The sequence below is a fragment of the Macrosteles quadrilineatus genome, unplaced genomic scaffold (genome assembly GCF_028750875.1).
Source record: "Macrosteles quadrilineatus isolate MER2022 unplaced genomic scaffold, UCM_ALF_1.0 Scaffold_1__1_contigs__length_201487025, whole genome shotgun sequence".
In the NCBI taxonomy this organism is placed as follows: Eukaryota; Metazoa; Arthropoda; class Insecta; order Hemiptera; family Cicadellidae; genus Macrosteles; species Macrosteles quadrilineatus.
In genome coordinates, this window is record NW_026542594.1 from 168,436,627 (window position 1) to 168,457,303 (window position 20,677).

The 20,677-nt window shown below is 35.5% G+C and overlaps 2 protein-coding genes across 4 annotated transcripts in view; one reads left to right on the forward strand and one right to left on the reverse strand.

The window, feature by feature from the left end:
* Positions 1-3,033, forward strand: part of LOC128989437 (uncharacterized) — a 229,961-nt gene extending 226,928 nt beyond the window's left edge. For 2 of the 3 annotated variants that reach the window (XM_054411332.1, XM_054411339.1), the window contains one exon: positions 1,870-3,033. In XM_054411332.1, coding sequence (XP_054267307.1) covers positions 1,870-2,103 — 234 coding nt within the window. In that variant the 3' untranslated portion in view covers positions 2,104-3,033. The remainder of the gene's footprint in view (positions 1-1,869) is intronic. The other variant, XM_054411343.1, reaches the window with a different exon arrangement.
* Positions 3,034-10,108: 7,075 nt separating this feature from the next.
* LOC128989456 (protein dopey-1 homolog) overlaps positions 10,109-20,677 on the reverse strand; it is a 91,796-nt gene continuing 81,227 nt past the window's right edge. Inside the window, exons 30-37 of the mRNA XM_054411352.1 lie at positions 18,941-19,112; positions 17,823-18,034; positions 17,146-17,298; positions 16,306-16,501; positions 14,424-14,435; positions 13,202-13,369; positions 12,047-12,152; positions 10,109-11,654 (exon numbers count right to left, since the gene is read on the reverse strand). Of these exons, the coding sequence (XP_054267327.1) occupies positions 11,472-11,654; positions 12,047-12,152; positions 13,202-13,369; positions 14,424-14,435; positions 16,306-16,501; positions 17,146-17,298; positions 17,823-18,034; positions 18,941-19,112 (1,202 nt within the window). The 3' untranslated portion in view covers positions 10,109-11,471. The remainder of the gene's footprint in view (positions 11,655-12,046; positions 12,153-13,201; positions 13,370-14,423; positions 14,436-16,305; positions 16,502-17,145; positions 17,299-17,822; positions 18,035-18,940; positions 19,113-20,677) is intronic.

Genomic DNA, 20,677 nt, shown 5'->3' on the forward strand with positions numbered 1-20,677 from the left:
TTCTACTGGTTATGTTTCTTCCGACTGATAGTTTTTGTTTAGTTTCTATAATTACATCGACAAAGTATTTTTCATTACATTACCTCTTTTTAACACTTAAAGACTTATCTGTTTTCTTCTATTCTTCTGTTTTATTGTATTTCAAAATAGGAAACTATGTCGCGAATGGGCATTTGCTATGAATTTTTTATATTCGATTTATATACACCATTGTGTATATATAATCAATGGTCTAGCTAGGTCACTAGGTGGGTGTCCCTTACCAATCACACACTTTAACACAGCTGTAAACACGAGACAGCCTTGTTGTCGTGTAAACGTTTACTCTTTCCAGTGCCCTCTACGGACTAATAACCTTTGGTCGTAGTTTTCTCGAAGGATAAACATCAGCGCGTGCAATTGTCGGGTGCAAAGGGTGTAAAACCTCTTTGTTTTGCTAACCGTTGCAGTAGCGAGCGTCGAGCAAGCGCCCGTGACACCGTTGTGGGGGAAGTAGGTCGGGTCTGTCCCCGCTAGGTTGGCACCAATGGAGATTGTAGCTTGGCAACACTGATTGTCATTATCAGCTCACAGCTGCAGAGTACAGTTAATTGTCCAGGCTACATAAGTTTGAACTGTAATTTAGTTTTTTTCTTTATAGTTGGAGTGCCTCCTAAATAAAATTCTTTGGATGTATTAAGACGTTTATTTATCTTCTGATAACTTACACACACCCACAACACAGTTATTCAGTCAGATAAGTCAATCGTTTCAATCCTTCACGTTGCCATTTCTGGAATGCTCGAGGGCTCGAAATTGTGTATAGTACTTGATGTGTATTCAAGAGCAACGGCACAGACAACACCGCAATCAGATGTGGCAACACTGTATCTTTTAGAGACCGTTCACCTACCACAGGCTACTCACTCTGTATTCCCTACATTGGTCTTGTAACTGAAGACGTGTCTCTGTTGTGTTGGGTCTCGACACGTGTCTTAGACCCGTGACATATCTCTTATGATCCAAGGTCGTGCGTGCAAACGCCTGCGTTGTGCTTTTCGTATAATTGGCAAGCGTGATAACTAACTGTATAATGAGCACAAAGTTAACCCGCGAATCCGCAATCAAATAAACCAGGGAAACGGGAAAAGACCACTAAAACTTATCATTGCTATCGAGACTTGGGACAGCACGCTCGTGGTTTTGTCATGTGGCCAAAGACTAACAAAGACGACGGCGTTGACTTTGTCTACCCTGCCAAATTGCGAATGAAACGTTTTTGCCCGGAACGCCTGCCAAGTGGTGGTAAATTTAGAAAAGGGTGAATTTGATCTGGTAGATATTTTGTTACAATTATTGACAAGTTTGGGTTTTTAATGGGGCTAACTCAGGGTAAAATTTTCAAATAGACTCATTCCACACTTCTTTCCCTCTTGGCTCCAAGTATACCTAACCAAGTTGTCCCAATCTATTTGCTCAGTTATAGCATAGACAAATAGAATAAATATAGACTGTCAAAGGAAGGTTCCGGCGGCCACCGCTAGGAGTGCCGTGTAGTTATGGTTATGGTGCACACCGCTGCAGGCGAAGAAGCGCAGGAGCCGTGTGACCAGCAGACGCTGCAACGGTGAGCTAGAATTTATGCTAGCCGCAGCACAGCTGACCGTCTATATTTATTCTATTTGTCTATGGTTATAGTACCTATGTACCTATTTCAAGACTGTTGAGGCCGGTTTTTGATAATCCAAGAACTAATTACAGTATTTCTAGGACATATTTTCTTTAATTCAAAACAATATACAGTAATTCACTTGTATTCCTTTTGATGACAAGACAAGAATATTAAACTATATTTTTACACATACTAATCAACACCCCATCTTCTTCCAGGTGGACAAAAATGGTTTGTTGTACATTTCTGGGTACAGCGTGTTGACCAATTTTGTCCTTTTGCAGGACAATCTGGTACACAGCGTGGCTTGCGAGGAGCCCAGGGAGTGCAAGGGTCTTCGCAAGAATCTCAGCGGCAAGTGGCGACGTCTGGTCAAGAAGAAGCCACCCCAGGAGGTGTACACATTACCAGCCGAGCTCCGAGACCAGCTCAAGACCATCTATGTTTATTGAATACACCCCAACCTCCCTGCTGCGACTCCAAGTCTCAGCTGGAAATTCACATTCAAATTAGATGTAAAATCCACTGTAGATTTTCGGTTAGGGTTAATTTATTCGGTACCGAGCAGTATTGCAGTATTGCGGAGCGGGTGCCATCTGAGTGCCATCGCTCGAGGGCAAGTGATATTCCAGTAGCCTAGGTGTACATATCCGAGTTGTAAATATTCCTTTCATGTATTCCGCAGACACGTCCGGACGGATTTGTTTAACTGGGTACCTTAGCGGGTATTTTCCAGAAAAATACCCGCTCTAGGAATTCTTATTTTATGGCCATGGCTCATATTGAGTCTTAGTTAGGTAATTTTTTAGCTTAGTGAAGTAAGTTGTATCGTTCGATATGATGAATTTAAGTCTACCTTGTACAGTTTACATGGAATGAGCGTGAAATTTTAAATGTGAGTGTAAAGATTTTTGTATTTTTACAGTTTTTTGTCGTATCAATGTTTTATGGAAACTCGTTCAATTTGGTTTGATAAAATTAGAGATAAACCTAAAAAAATATAAAAGATAATTCAAACGATAAGGGACTGAGTTCTTAACACATTGATTGCCTTAAATATTTTTTTATTAATTCTTTGATCGATTCAAAAATATATTTTTATAACTTATACTGTAATAAATTTTTAAAACACATTATGCAAGTACGTAGATAGTAAATCAGTGCAACTTAAATTAACTAGTCATTTAATATTTTTGAAACATCAGATAAATTAGGGACTGACTGTGTATCAGTATTTTCATTTGTACTTTGTTTACCTTTAAGAAAAACAGCCAATATATGTTTATATGTAATATTAGGATCCTAGATTGCCAGGAAATAGTTTTTAATTTCTAATTTGATGTAAAGAAGTGCAAAAATAAATTCAACCTGTAAATCAGAAAGTGTTTTTACTCTGACCAATATGGCCATGATTTTAACAATAATAAAAAAAGAGTCATTGTTTTTAGGAAAAAGCATTTCGCTTGGATTTAAAAAATCATATAGGATGGAGAGGACACGACACAGCTAAATCACCAGAGGAAAGTTTGCAGCCAAGTCGAAGTAAAAAAAATAACTACCTATTTACAAAATAGACTTGATATTTTGCCTCTTTCAGAGGCTTCTTCAGAAGTAGATGGTTTGGCAGTTACAAAGACAAGTTTAAAATTGATGATTGGAAGTAACTGATTGTGAACACACCAAAAATATGACCCGTTTTCTAATATTTACCGCCAAATTCTTTTCAGATATTTACACAGAATTTCTTTTGACAGTGTCTAACTTAAGAACAAAAAAAGAGAAAAGGAAACTATGCCTTTATGTTGACACAGAAATTACTAAGCCCCCTTAAAAATAAAGGGGTTAGTGGTGATAGACTTGGAATAACTGACAATTTATCATCATTAAATTGTCATTGTTATACTGTACTCCTTGACTTTCTGATACTGGAGTAGATATCAGTCTACTTGGCTATGGGCCACGTGTTGCCAATTTTTATTAAAAATGAACATCGTTGAATGAGCCAGAGCCAGTCAAGAGTTCGCTCTGGTCTAAAATACTTGTTAAAATACTCGCCTGCGGCTCGTGCATAAACATTTCTCTCATGAGCAGCAAAGTGCCACTTTGCACACTAGTTACACCAATAACTATTTACTTTTCCCCCTATGCATATTAGTATATATATAGGCTATATATATGGTGAAAGTATTGTTTTCATCAACATGTTTGAGTTTTGGGTGGAAATATGGTAATGGGTCCCCCCTGAACCCAAAAATATGGGTTTTTGAAGTGATGTCTGTACGTGGGAATGTGTACAGAGCTACACACTACACCTGTGGTGCGATGTTGATGAAATTTGAAAAGTGGGTACTAAAACATGGTATCTATAGAATTTTTTTAAATCTTTCTGAAATTTGGATTTTTATTGGCAATAAAACTCATAAAATAAAATAAATTGAATTTCTCAAAAACGGCTCAAACCATTTTAATGATGATTTATTATTGCTTTTAATCTATAAGTATACAAAAGGATGTTTGTATATATATATTTGTTTGTTTGTTTGGCAGTGATAAACTCAGACACCGCTGAACCGATTGCCACGAAACTTGGTACATACGTGTAGAATGTCATGGACACGTGTAGAATGTCATGGAATAGGTTTATACACCATCAATTTCGTGATCCGTCCAATCGGCTCCGCCCCAGTGGGTCTGGAGTTTCCCATGTTAACCTTATGAGAAATGGAATTAATGAATCTTAACAGCTGTTTCAATTAAACAAGTTGGTTCTGTTCTATGATGTTCAATAGCATTAAAGTTACAAGGATTACCAACAGGGTGCAGCACTATTATTTCTTTTACATTTATGACAACAGCTAATTTGCAACCAAAAGGTGAGTGAGCGTAGCGAACGAACTTCAACCTGGAAGCGAGTTAGCGTAGCGAACGAGCTAACCTGAAGGCAAGTGAGCGCAGCAAACGAGCTCCAACCTAAAGGTGAGTGAGCGTAGCGAACGAGCTCCAACCTAAAGGTGAGTCAGCGTAGCGAACGAACTTCAACCAGGACGTGATTGAGCCATGCAAACGAGATCATCTTGAAAATTAAGAAGTTAAACGGGGCAAAGCCCGCGGGATTATAAATAGTCAAAGGCAAGAAAACGTCAGCCGGGTTCAGCTAGTTGTATATAAAATGGTACAACCCCAAATGCTGTAAAATTGTGATTTAAAAGTTATACATAACAGTTGGTGGGGATGGTATGACTAGTTCTAATAATATTCAAAGGTATTATTCTAACAATTAAAAGGCTCTCTGCACACATTTGGTATTTCAAACTCAAGTCAAAAGTCAAAATGATCTTTATTCATGAGGCTCTCATTGATGTAGATTTAGATTCAATGGTGACAAAAGGACAATTGTAGTTTTAATAGAGTATTGTACTCACCGACAGGAAAAAAGAGTTTTATATCAGATATTTGTTGCACATTTCTAAATATAGATCCTAAAGTACAAAATGGACACAGTGACCTGATTATTGAGGTTAATAGATAACACTTATCTTGCCAATAAGTGTACATGGAGTGCTCAGCTGGTCCAGCACTAATATCTGTGGCAAAGGCATTGGAAAATTTAGAACAATCTTGTCTGAGTCCGTCCCCAACTTGCAGTACCTCCTAGTTCTTAAGTACCTCCAAAAGAAATATCAAACCACCATAGAAAACTGCACATCACCAATCTGGGGGGTTTTCCTAGCTACCGAATTCAGCAGGGACTTTAAACTATAATGCAGGCACCAGAGAAACCTTCATGATAGTCACAAATTTGGCTGTATTCGGCAACTAGGAGAACCTAACAGGAGAATCAATCCTTTCCCATAAGACTTGGGTCTTGTCCTGAGGTTTGTTTGTCGGCAGAAACAATGCCTTACTTCAATTCAACAACAGTAGTAAAAGATTGGACATTGTAATGCAGATTTCTTTGGCGTCGATTAGGGTATGAGCAACCCATCTAACTATGCGGCTAAAATTCAGACAATGAGCCTTACAGCAAACAATTGCCTTTTAGTAGCATCACTTGGTTTACTAACTCGATTTCAGAACCCAGATGAGGCGGGGTTGGATTTAAGAGCTGATTAAGCTATGTAAAGAAAAGACCAACCTTTTCTGCCAATCGTTTGGGAATCAACTTTAAAATAAAAAAAGAATCCCAACTTTAGAAGATGAATGCTGACTTTCTTTCAAGCTACAAATTCAATTACAGTACAGAGAGAGAGAGAGAGACGCACAAACATTCTATTACAAAAATTAACTTAACTTTTTGACAGGGATATATTAAAAAAAAACACTTACATTGGTACATTGGGGGAGGTTATTATGGGTATTTGTAAACACATTACATTCACTAAGATAACTATAGATTTTCTTTGCATTGCACATGAAAGTTAAATCTCTTGCCTCTTATCAAAAAATGTTCCCCTTTTTACTTAAAGCAAATACAGTATGTGGTTGATGATGTGTAAATATAAATTTAGCTTGTGCCCAGCATTATTTCTCGGGAGCTTACCAGGGGTGTTCCACCACGGCCGCTTCCCAAGAAAAAAGGGGTGTTTTTAAAGCCATTGTTAGAACGGCTGTAGGTAAATTGCTCCCCCTTGGCTGTTGCGCCAGCGAGGTTGTGGAGCAAAGTTTTAGCCTTGACAGTTAGGTTCTCTTTTGGATGTAGGTGAATTGCCCCCCCCCCCCTTGAAAAAAAATTACACCTCTAAAAATTGTACCACTACGGAAGTAACATAGTGCGTTATCAAATTTGGTTTTGGTCAAAAGCTGAAGATCCAATTACATTGGCTGAAGATACGGTATTCCTAACCTAACCTATCCCTCAGACCTAGTAGTTGACCTCTGAAAACATGAGCCTCATATAAACCATGAGTTGACCTCATATAAACGCTACGGAAGTGATTCATACTTTGGTTTCAGAAAGAACGTCCATTAGGTCAGGTAAGAAAGAGAGTACAGTCAAGGCAAACATTTCGCACCATGGCCTCACGGCCAAAGGGGAGCAGTTAACCTCCTCCTGTTAGAACTGGGTCAAAAACCTTCCATTACATTGTTAGGAAGAAATGCATGTTTAAATACATTTTTCCAGGGTACAATGGGAGGCTATAGCCTCTACAGCGGGCCGCCACTGGTTGAACAAAACATCACATTTTTTACGCCACACTACATTATTTTGACGAACTTCCTACGCAAGGATTTAGTCCAGAAAACAGCTGTTTGCCGCCAGCTTATTCAAATGGGGTTTCATTGCGTACTACTGTACTGTACTGAGTTTTACCGGACACCATTCAGCTGATTATACTGTATTTAGGTGGCAATGAATGGTTATAAACAAAAACATAACCTCTCTTAGAGGTTTATGACTAGTGATTTTTAGTCCTTTAGTTGGTGAAAATATATAAGGATTTGTACAGATTTGTTAGTATGGCCCAAACTATCGTACGCAACTCATCCAAAATGTGTGTACAGGACTCGTATGGTAAGCCCGTACTCGACTTCGTCTCCCACGGGAACGACCACACTCGTCCGGTAAACACTTATTTTCAGGACTAGTAACGTAATATACTATTTCATTGAATCAGGAATATCGAAACTAAAATTACTAGTGGTTCATCAAATTACATCAACATTTTAGATCTTACAGAAGAAATAATTTGTAGGTGACTTTTAGTTTTGAAGAAAGGCACACACTGCATCTTTCATGCTGTGCATGCATCATCATAAGAACACAGCAAAATGAAAACATATTGTAGTAACTGTCAATTAATAAATTTTTGAACACTACCTTTTTGCTTAAAATTGCAAGATAGTCAGACCCTGTTTCTTGGCACTCAATATGTACAGGTAAAATGTAACAAATGCTTGAAGCCGTTATGTTAATTTAACAATAGAGGAAAATTATTTGAGGGCTCACACACTTCCGTATCTGCAAGGGCAGAGAATTGAAGACAGAATGTGTGATTAGTATGCCAAAAGCTGAAGGACAACAGACCTTGCTTGTCTTATCACTGTAGTTACATAATTTGCTAGTCACGACAAACAAAAGAAATACATGTCTCTGTAGATTGTAAAACATTTATGTTGTGAAATAGTATATTACGTTACTAGTCCTGAAAATAAGTGTGTACACACATTTTGGACGAGTTACGTACGATAGTTTACGCCATACTACTAAATCCGTACAAATCCTTATTTCCACCAACTAAAGGACTAAAAATCACTAGTCAAGAGGTTATGTTTTTGTTTATAACTACTCACTGCCACCTAAATACAGTATAATCAGCTGATTGGTGTCCGGCAAAACTCATTGCAGCACAGTAGTACGCAATGAAACCCCATTTGAATAAGCTGGCGGCAAACAGCTGTTTTCTGGACTAATTCCTTGCGTGGGAAGTTCGTCAAAATAATGTAGTGTGGCGTAAAACTACTGTACTCACAATATTTTGGGAAAACTGCATATTTGGTTCTGGATCATTCTATACTGATACTTCGTAATCATAGGAACACAAAGGGATACCTCTTTCAAACAATATAGGTTAGAAGTTAAGGAAAAGCCAACTGGCTGATTAGGATTATTATGCACAAGGATAGGGATCAGCTAGCTTACCTGGTAGATAGAGTCCAGATTAGCTTTGGTAACACACACAAAACAGTAACTTAATATTTCGTCCCTTTTAGGGAATTTTACTGTTTTGTGTGTGTTACCAAAGCTAATCTGGACTCTATCTACCAGGTAAACTAGCTGATCCCTATCCTTGTGTATAATGTCAAAAATATATATATATAATAATAATAAATGTCACAAACAATGTCAATGTATGTTCAGGCAGAAAGTTTTTTGTCAAGAGTACAACTTAAACATGAATGAATGAAATATGTATACGGGTACTAAAAAAAATGCAAAAAAAGTTGGAAAAACTTAACATGTATGAAATGTATGCCTTGAATTAAAAATAGTTCATAATATACATGGTAAAAATCGCTAAGCAAAATTATATTATGTTCAATGGTTTTCAGAATAAGACATTGGTAGAGCCTTAGAATGAGGTTGTATCAAAAATAATTTACTACAGGGTCCAGCAAAAAAAACTTCGATTTGGAGTGTGTTGTGTTATGATCAGTAGCGGTTCCAAGGGGCGGGGAGCTATGAATCCAAACAATGGGATGGAAAACTATTATTTTTCTTTGTATGCCATTTAAAATGGAAGCACAAGTCTTAAAATCCTCCCTAAAATAAAGAAGAAATATTTTGTCAACATCAGCGTACTCAAACATAGCCGATTTGAAAAACACATTATAAAAAATTCATTCAAACATTCATTTCTCCTAACAATGTAATGGAGGTTTTTGATCCACTAAATACTAGTTTTCATCACTAGGAGCAAAAGTTGCCCTTTTTGGTACACAAGTGTGTTTTACAAACGAGGTGTAGCAGAGCTTGGAAATAAGATTAAGTATCAAAAAGACACTTTCACTTTGTGGGATGAACAACTACTTTCATCATACTGTGGAAGTAACCTTATAATCGTTACAAAATTATACCACATAATTTGAGGTTATATAAGGTCGTCGTCAATGTTTAAATTTCTGTTGTTAACAAACCCAGTTTAAAATATTGTGTGATTAGCAGCGTTTTTCATAATGTACTTATACATATGTACTTATTTTTTTTACATACAAATTTTGAGGTTAGCGAACCGAAAAAATTACCATATGTTTTTTCTGTTCCCTACTAGAAGTTACCCGAAAACAATGATTTTGCTGACCATTACGAGGACTAACAATGGCTGTTTTCCATGATGAAAACACTTTAAAAGTAGGATGACAAGTCTACTTTCACTAATGAAAGTGAATGTTTCTACTACTTCCTGAGAAACTTAACCTAAAGTAAACTATAAAACATAGCAAGGAAATAAAACATAGTGAATTGTAAAGTAAACTTATCGACTGTATTTAATAGACAACACTTAGAAACAAGATTATCATTGACCCTTCCATCATATACATCATATCACATTGTGGTACAAAATATAAACTTTTCTAAAAACTTAACAGTCTAACAACCTAAAGCAGCTGGAAGGTAGCTACGTGAAATATGCTCTAAGAAAATATACTGCAATGTTGGACGTCTGCTTTGGAAATGGTAGAGAACCAAAACAAACGTCCAGTTGTAGACACACCTAAGAAAGCACTCATAATATGGAATGTTTGATTCAAAATACAATAAATAAATTGACCTAACTAAGTAAGAGCACCAACCATAATCACAATCAAAAATATTTAAATCTCAAACTCTAATGAATTAACAAAGCAATGAAGTAAACAGCACAAAAAATAAAACTATTTACTAAGTTTCATTAGAAGAATCCTGTAAATATTAATCATCAACAATAAAACGCTAAAATTTTACTAAATGCAATACTTTTAAATACTCTCAGAAGTAATAAAGGATCTATTATTTTGATTCTAGGTTAGGGACACTGAAAACACTGCCAACAAGGTTTATGATACACAATTAAACTTAAGGTATTATTTTTTATTCTATTTTCTAAAGGTTTCTGCTACAAAAAAGTACCTTAAGTAGTATAAATAATAAATTTAAAAATCTCACAATACTCACTTGAAATGTCAATTAAGAATGACAATTTTCATTTAAACTCAATACACAATTTTGTCCAAGTTCCAGACAGTTTTTGAACGTTTATTACCACAATACTTAAGGCACAAACTTTGTTCGAAAAATTTGTAACCTTAATTATAAGTTATTTTATAAATCAACTTTAGAAATCCATATTTTTGTATATTACAAAACTATGATTCTATGAGAACAAAAATAATTTGTTTGAAACTATACATACATTATTTATACCACCCTATGAGCTACATGTATATTGCTAAAGTTGATTATTTTATTATTTTCAAAAATTAGTTAAGTCTTTACGTCACTAATGTCAATGTGTAAAAGGAATTCAACATGATGCCCACTCGGCTCGTATATTTAAATTGCATTAATTTATAAACAGTTTTTAAACTCACTCAACACCGTTCCAACTTTTAACAACCGATTTGTCATCTGAGGTAAAATTTATAAAATATAATGTAAATAAAATACAGTACTAATTGAGGTAAAAATTATCATATGATTCGTGTAAGTATAGCGGTTTAGAATTTTGGATCTATCGGTGCAAGAGATGTAGGTTGATTTAGAAGAACTCATAAAAATTTAATGTGTTTAAATTACTTCTGCAGGACTCGTAGAGTGTAGTTGTAACAAAATTAATTTGGTCATACTAAAGTAGGTAATATTGTAGTACAGAATTTCGTGCACATTTCAAAAGCAAAAACAATTTTGAACAACTAAAATAACTAGCACCAGCACTTGGTAGCTCACTTTTGTTGTCAATCAAATAAAATACTTAAATGTTTAGACAATACCTAACTTTATCCAAAAAATATTACAAATTGATCGAAACATTATTTACATGATACATCAACATAAAGTAAAGACGATCTCGATAAAACAATGACAGATAAATTACAACACAATATTTAATATTCAAATGGTAAATTCCAACAATAAAATAAATTCATAGTCAACAATAACATCAATAATGACTTGTAGAGTCCCATTATCTGATAAATTAAATGGTAAATAGATTTTCGAATAACAATATAGTATATTATGTACAATAGAAATCAATCAATTAAAATGCCCTAAGAAGCTCTAAAATCCCGTTTGTACAATATACATTTATACAGAAGTTTACAATTACAATGTTCAGAGGAGTTACCGTGGAGGCATCGGCTCTAAGAAGTCTTGTTCTATGTCGGTCTCTAGCTCTGCGAGCGACAGGGGAGTGAAGTGTCCGCTGCTCATGACGGTGAAGAACGGATGAAGGTCGCTGAGAGCTCGTATAGAACTGCCCGGAGGTAGCAATGGAGACGGCAGCTTCTCTGGTGCACCTCCAAACTATCACAGACATTGGGATGTAGAACACTACTATAGAACTCCAAAACTTAACTCACTGAACTCCATAGATTTTTCAGTGATTAAGTTGTTTCTATCCAACCCACTGACCTTGGAATATATTTTTATTTCTCTATTAATTATTTCTTTTATCCTACATGTATTTCAACTTGATATGTCCATATTTAACCAAAATAAAAACAAATTAAAATGCTTTACTTGTGCTTTAAATGTGTGAAATATTAAACATTTTTCAATTCAATATTGTAATTCACCCTCATGTTAGTTGTACCACGTTATTTGTAGCTTTAAGGATAGCCCACAACCTTTTTTCTATTAATAATTCAACAACAAAATGAGACTATGAGTATATTGGTTGTAATTGCAGATTATACCTTGACATCCATTAGCCTTGCTATTCTTGTGACGTGAGGTACAAAGTCTGCATTGACTTGAGACGAAGATGTGCTACACTTTGGGCTGACAAACGCCCACCGGTACCTGGAAAAGGTTTAAACTTAAGCATGTTACTTAATAACCTAATACAAAAATATTTGCATTAATTCTACATCCTCTTGCATTGCGTATCTTATCTAGCACACAATTTTTTTAAAATATATATGTATTCATTTATTAACACCTTTCCTTTAGTAAGCAAAGCAAGATTGAAAATAGTCAATAAAGTACATTAAAAACAAAAACCCAAGAACTGAAGTGCTAAAAATATATGAATAACTAATATAGCTTGATGTTTCACATCGGAATGAGGACACAGAAAAGAATAATCTAGTTCTTTAAAACTACAAAATGAAAAGGTTATTCATCAACAATAATTGATTGTAAACTAGTAAGTGTGAATACTAGATTGAAAAAAGTCTCTTGAAAAAGTATCTGCAATCAGGTGTACAGAAATAGTATATTACGTTACTAGTCCTGAAATTAGGTGTTTACCGGACAAGTGTGGTCGTTCCTGTGCAAGACGAAGTCGAGTGCGAGATCACCATACGAGTCCGGTAAACACATTTTGGACGAGTGACGTACGATATTTTACGCCATACTACTCTAAGCTAACGTAACAATAAAAAATCTGTACAAATCCTTATGTATTCCCACCGACTAAAGAGCTAACAATCACTACTCATAACTAGAGGTTATGTTTTTTTTGTTTATAACCACTCATTGCCAAATATAATATAATCAGCTGGTTGGTGTTCGGTAAAAACTCATTACAGTACAGTAGTAAGTAATGAAACCCCATTTGATTAAGCTGGCAGCAAACACCTGTTTTTTGGACTAAATCCTTGCGTGGGAAGTTCGTTAAAACAGTGTAGTGTGGCGTTAAAGTTTTTAGCTCGCTGAGGGCTCTGCCCCTTGGCTCCTAACGATAGGCTTTAAAAGAAGGAGAATAAACCTTTTTTAATTAACATTTTTCAGCCATTGAGCTGTTTTATATCTATAAAAACGTAATCTACATCTGATGAAATAATGTTTGGTTAGCCGAAGATCAGATAATCAAGATTGTTCTGTTTCTGAGAACTACGAACGCTTACATCTGAAACTGTGGTAATGTGTCTGCGGGCAGATGTACGGCCAGATACAACAGTTTGGCCGCGGCCAGTTGCAGCTGTAGCCAATGGGGGTGTCCGTTAGCGTGGAGACCGTTGTTGCTGTTCACTACCCATGACAAGTCCAGCGCAGACAACAGACGGATGTGCGAACTGCAAACAACAACCAATCAATTATTCACACTTGCAGCTTACAGCAAAGTTGAGAGTTACATGCTAAACTGTTGTATTTTGTTATTTTACTAACTTTTATATCATGAGTGATGTTAAACCTAAACAATGTGTTTTGTGTGAGGATGTGTGGGTGCCGGCTGACGGTACCAACAGGCCTAAAGCCCAAATTGCACAACAAATCAAAACCACCGGCAATAAATGGTTCTAAAATTAGTATCTGGAACATATTATTAGATAACATTTACCATTCCATCCCACAGACTCCTCAAGTATTGGATTTGTTGTTTTATAAAGTGATTTAACTATCTTATAAATTAAGATGTGATAAGCTACATTGATAAGCTACTAGTTATACTGAAGGTAAGTTACTGTAATACTATATTGTCCTATTATTTTATTTGATCAAATAGTTGGAGCGGAATGCTTGACAAAATTTAAATATCAGAATGAGTTAAATACACCTGAGTCCCCAAAATCTGAAACAAGTGCTGTGGAATAAAGAACACTTATGTCAAATTATTATTAAAACAAATCTATGTGTTCTAAAATAAAAATACTACAAGGTGTCTAGCCAACAGGTAAACTAGGAATTGTTCAGGAATTTAGTATGGAAGAATATGTTACAGTAGCATGAGGATTCGTTAACAAATTCTATCGGTTCTCTTTTAAGGTCGTTGTGTAAAGAATAGAATCACAGGTTATCATCACCACTGTTGCAACAGTTACGTTAGATAATCATGAATGTCTGTGATCACAGAAGACAATGACAGCGTCTCCACAAGAAATGATGACGATGTTTCCGAGATGGTTGGAGACGATCATGATGTTGTCACAATTGATGCCCAATTAAAGTCAAAACTACATTTTCTTATTTTTTGCAATTTCCAGCATAAACACCTAATCAAAAGAGTCCAGTCCCGTTTACTTCCAATCAGCAAGACTTTGGTGTATTTAGTTCAGGTGATATTACATATTTCAATCCTATTTTGAGCTAAGATCGTTACTTAGTCTAATTTGAAACTAAATCAAATACCTGTTGTTTCTCCTGGCACCGCCACCGCATCAGAAGCAAAAACAAACAAACAAAACCCAGGTTAGCCAAGCACACACAGTAAAACAAACAGTAAATTATACCTATATTATACATTGCAGCTTTTAACAAAAGAAATTTGTTTTGAAAAATTTAAATTTAGTAAGTAATCATTTGTGATTCAAAGTTTTGTAAAATCAAATTGTGAATCAAACAAAAAACGACCTTGAGGCATCCCTGAAAGCACAGTTTAAATTTTAAGTTACAATTAGTTGCAGCATATTGAAATTTGATCCAGACTTGAATTGTAGATGGGAAATTGACTGAAGCTAAGATAGATGGGCATTTGAGGATAGTGTCAGAATCCATAGATTTTTTAAAGTGACCATGTCTAGATGAAATTCACCTCAAGATTAAATGTCAAACAACAATGCAATTACACAAAAAAGTCAATGGATTTTAATAGAAGCAATTAAGAAAAAAGTATCATTTAGATTGTATAACATTGAAGAAATCGGAAAACCAAAATTTCTAAAGAAATGCTGCAACCCATAAAATATTGACCTTAGTTTTAAAAAAGAACCAGACATTTTTTGCCTGACTCAATGACCAATTGCGAATATGTGGTTTGGTTATTAATCCAAAACAAACCGTACAAATAAAGTAGCCAATTGAAAGGCCAAAACTAAATTAAACTAAGAAGCTTTAAGGGGGATGAAACAAATGGTTCTTTTTTGAGAATTTATTTATATTTATTATTAGTTACACTCCTTCATGTAAATATTGATGAAGTTATTAAAGTTGAAAAAATGTGTGATTTATTTACAATGATTAAAAATATACATAGGTCATGAGTTCCATGCAGTTCTCGTAGAGTTAAATCGGCAGGATGATGATTGATATTTTTTACTCAGTTTTGATTTGCACTCGAGTGATGGCACATTGTAAGGAATGGAAAAATGATTTTTTAGGATAACCTTTTTTATATAAATAGGCTACTGACTCCTGAAAACCCAAGATAGGTATTACCACTTACTATTGATATCACTTCAGTGTCCTATAGGAATTGTATTACTGATAAGGTATACATATATACATTTGAAGTGAGTATTAGTTTTCAAAGATTTATTAGGAACAAAAAATCTACATACTTTTTAAATTAAATGTCAGGAATACAAAATGAATTTAAATAATCACTGTTACCAATGACTATTTATTATTTGTCCCGTTTTTTTTACACAAAAAAAACAACTAAACTAAGTTGTTATGGTTTTTTTTTATCAGAGCCTTAAATTGTCACTATGTTTTGTAAACAACGGCACTAATGGGCAGATGGCAAACACTAGAACTTTTAGGAGAGTGCCATCACAAAGAGGGAAACAAACTTTTTTCACTTAAAAAATGTGTGTTACTGTTAATATCTGGTAAACTACTGTAGGTTTTTTTTTAAATCCAATCTTCACACAAGCTAACCCTGTTGGTATTGCTCCATTCGTTTTATATGAATGCTCAAATATGTTGTTTAAAACTTTTTACTACACACGGAACTGACAATAACTCACCACAGCTTCCTAGCAGTGACTGAACAAGAATATCACTCCATAGTAGATGGAACTTTAAGGTAGAAACAAATTAATGAGGTGTTATTTTCAAGAAGTCTAAATGTCAAATTAAAATACAATATTTATATCAGAGGAAAAAGTATTGCTCATCATTTTTCTTGGTAAAAAAAATTCATTTTCAACCTTATGGCAAAAATGTAAAATCCAGTATTACATAATTCCTTTTTTATTTTTTCAAGCATATAAGTTCCAAACAAAATGTTCAATGCAAGCCAAATCACACAAAATCAAGTTCGTAAAAGAAAACTAGAAAATGAACAAACCTGAACTCTTCGGTGTCGGTGGACAGATCGTGTTCCATATGAAGCATAACCTGCACCACCTCCGAGACAATGATAGGCCATAGAGAGGTTACATGGTGAGGTGACATTCTTAACAACAACACACGGAAACAGAGGAACACCTGGGACTGAACACCTGGCACCACCTGTGGCAGACGTAGGCTCTCCGCAAGTCTCTCTGTAACAGACAATGATGGGCCATAGAGAGGTTACATGGTGAGGTGACATTCTCAACAACAACACACGGAAACAGAGGAACACCTGGGACTGAACACCTGGCACCACCTGTGGCAGACGTAGACTCTCCGCAAGTCTCTCTGTAACAGACAATGAGAATGATGATAAACTAAGAAGATTCTTCAGCAAAAGAGTGATTTGCCACTTAACGCTGTCTTTCTTATTTAATAGATGGACAAGATTCTTCTTAATTTACAGGACGCGATTTTTCTTTGTATACAGCAAAGAAACTATAGACATCATCATTACCTGCCTTGGCGGCAAAGTTGTTAAGGTTAACATCTCCTGTGATCATCAAGACATAATCTTTGTCACTCACGATTGCAAATCGCTGACATTAGGAACAAATCCAGCGCCCAGCAAAATTTTGAATCAAATTTCATCCCGTCCAAAGATCAGAAATATATTTTTTTCAAGTTTCCCGAAATTTCAGGTCTAGTCCATTCCTAAGGACTTAAAAACCCATTCACCATCCTTTAAAATCAAAACCTAACCTCTTTTATGATTTTTTTGTATGAACTTTGACAAAAAAGATGCATGAATGAAAATTCCCAAACTACCCATCGGATTAGGGTAAAGACGTACCTTGTATGTCAGGCGTGTGTTTGTGGAACTGGTCCTTCTCACTACACAGAATGACGAAGGCAAGTCTCTTCAGCAGCTGAGCTCTCTGCTCGTACTCTTGCTCTCGGGAAGAGAACAGACTCAACGAGTTACCTTGGCTCATTGATACCCTGCCTAACAGAACAGGAGTGTTAAAACAGAGCAACGTTTTAAGAGATAATAACAGATTTTAACTTTGTAACTTACCAATTTGATCTCTAAATAATGAATTTCAATAACTCACATCCTATTTTTGCAGGACAGATATGGCGCTTAATATTCAAGCAATGTTTGTAATGCATCACAGCTGAAGTCTTAAAAGACACTGATGAGAAAGAAAAGTTTGTGTTAATCAGGATGGCATGAAGGAGGAATGAGGGAAAGGCTCCAAACAACACTGACATTCACACCACTAGACGCTAGTGGTATTAATTTAATCAAACAACAATTAATTTTTCAAATGACTTAATAAAATAACAAAAGCAGCGATAGTGGGAAAGGCTTCTTGTGTGCATGTGCGCTCGCAACTCTAATTGACACGATTTATACCAACTATTGAGATTCATCATATTAAAGTTTGATTTTTTTTTAATAGAGGGCCAGGCTTACAAGTGACCATGGGATTATTGTGCACAGGTTTGACTGTGATGTAGACTTACTCATGAGGTCGCGGAAGGTCGCTGTGTCCTGACTCATCAGGTTGTCCACGATGGTGCGCCAGTACGCCAGAGTCCGTGTCTCCATCTGGAACAGCGCCGGGTCTAGCAGCAGATCCATCACATCCTTGCGCCAAGCCTTGCGAGTGTACTGGAACCCTGACAGGCTAGCCACCAGCTGAGAACATGCATAGAAACTGGCCGCATTCCTCTGCCTGGAACATCACGGTTATAGATTAAATGGAATCTTTATAAATAAGAGGTTTTATTAAATTGGCTACTTAATGGTTTAGAGAACCAATTCATGGTGCGTTGAGGTGGTTAAGAAATTATATATATCACAATGACAAAAATGACATCTGGGTCTGGTAACAATCTCACTTGGAATTGAAGGGCAACCTATAGGTTTGACAACCTATAGGGTCTAATCAATATATCTTCAAAGAGTCTATATTGAAATATATCTACTTAAATGTATATTGATTCTAAAACCATGCCATGTTATCACACTTAAACAAACTTTTTCAGGGATCAGCCAAAAAATATCTCATGGTTTAGACTACTGTTACGCAGATGTTTCGTATGTGGTACATAGTGAGTGTACTTCTACATTTGACTATTTGACAAGTACAAGTATTATGACAGGATTAAATTGCTGAAAAATAACAGCACTCAAGAAATATATGTGAAATTAAAACCTTTGTTCTCGATACTCAGTACTTCATTCAGGTATTAATCAATTATTGGAGAAAAATAACTTTTTTATGAATGATTCATTCTTTTGGTTGGAGAATGGGTTAGTTAGGTCAAAATATTAAACATAATCCATCAATAATAACATCCACGTGACAAATGTACGCCAAATATTTTGTCTAGTTAAGAGGTACACCTGGAAAAAAGGTTAGTAAACACTGGTTCAGACAATTTACTACATACTAGGTAAAAATCTTAACTATAAGCAATAAAAATGTCTATACATTATAAATTCAGTGGGGTTTTGGAGACATCAGGAAGACCCAAGATATCAGAAACTTTTCAGGAATCTGATCAGGGAAATATGGAAGCTGTGGACACCCTGAATAATAATAGTAAACAAACGGAAAGCCAACTTTGATACATACGTGTGGTTTTTAAGGTAAGGTGTGACGTTGTACATGAGTGCGGTAAGCAGTGCTACCACCCTCTCCTTCTCCTGGCTGCCGTACGTAACATCTAGCAATGGTGCCAACATTTGCGCCAACACAGTTAGAGCGGTCACACTGTATTGGGCCACTGATGTTGTGCCCGGACTGTCTGTAAAACATTTAATAATTAATACTCTGATTACACAAATCAAATCATCAAAAATTTAAAAGTAGCATTAAAGTTATTAAAGTATTAAAAGTTAAAAAAAATATAATATTCCGTCTAGTTTTCATTGCTATGATCGAATTAGAAATACTCACACATCCCGATCTGTCTAAAGCCACAAAACAACCTGTTTTATGGCTGTGTTTACTGTGAATATAAACGTGAGTAATGTAGTCTTTCATAAATTAATGCAATGTTATAGACTAGTTTTTGGAGAAAAAAAATCACTATATTAGGAATAAATTAAGGAGGAAGGAGAGTGGATACACCCCTAAGATTATCCAAAAAGAGTTCCAGGCAGTTTTGTAACTACTCCTGAACAAGTCCACTTGTAGGGGGAAATATAAAATTATTTGTATTGTAAACTTTAGGTGTTCTTTCAACTGCCTAGAAACTCTTTTCTTGGTAAGTTAGTTGTGCAAACATTCCTTCTTTCCTGATTAAATTACAAATTGTACAGTTTCAAACAATGAAAGTTTGTTTAAATACATAGTGGATTGTTATATTTATTTAAAATAAATGTTCACTACATTTCAAGATACAAGGGTTGTTTTTTAAGTACAGGCTGTTTGTGCCTACAGTATCTTAGTTTTTGTGTACACCGCAACGAGGCTCCTTACCACTTACTAGCATCATTTATGAACAGAACGGCGCCATTTGCAGCTCTGTAGGTGACAAATACGCTTTTGATGTGTGTGAATGTTTTTTTAAATTATTGAATCTCCCCGAATGAGAGATAAAATCAGTGAAATGTTTTTCAACCACAAAGAGACATATCCGATGCCGTCATTCATCGTCAGGACTGAAGGTTGTGGCCCTAATGCAATGAGTGTGGGTTGAGTGTGGAAATGGGTTAAGGGAGTATAAAAATGGCCATGAAGACCTTTCATGTAGTTTTCTGTGAGAAGTTTGGGTACCCACCAAAACACAATTCCAAAATGGGCTTTTCCACGGCCATTTTAAAACTCCTTAACTTGTTTCTGAACTTAACCCTCTATCATTGCATTAGGGCCATAAAATGTAGTCGTCTGTGAATAAAAATGTCTGCAGTTGATATGTTTTTTGCTGTCATAAAACAAATAACTGACCTTATCTCGCATGCGGCAGAGAATGTTAAATAATTTTTCAAATTTTCTAGACACACAGCAAAATGCACTGTCAGCTACAGAGCTGCAAATAGCGCCGGTCTGTTCACAAATGATTCTATTAAGTGGGGACTCGCTGCGGTGTCCATGCGAACTCAGAAGCTATACGCAAACGGCTCTTACTTAAAAACAACCCTCGTATTTATGTATTTATTTTATAATCGAAACAATTTGTTATAACAAAGCAACACTTTTCACTTTGTAATGAACAAGTTTGAATTTTCTACAATGGATTTTATAACAAAACGGATAGTAATCTAATCTAGCAATTCAGCAATAGAAAAAAAACTATATTAGGATTTTAGTATTAAATGTAAAGTAAAGATGGATTTTGAAAATTAATAAAGTCAAATTTGTGAACAA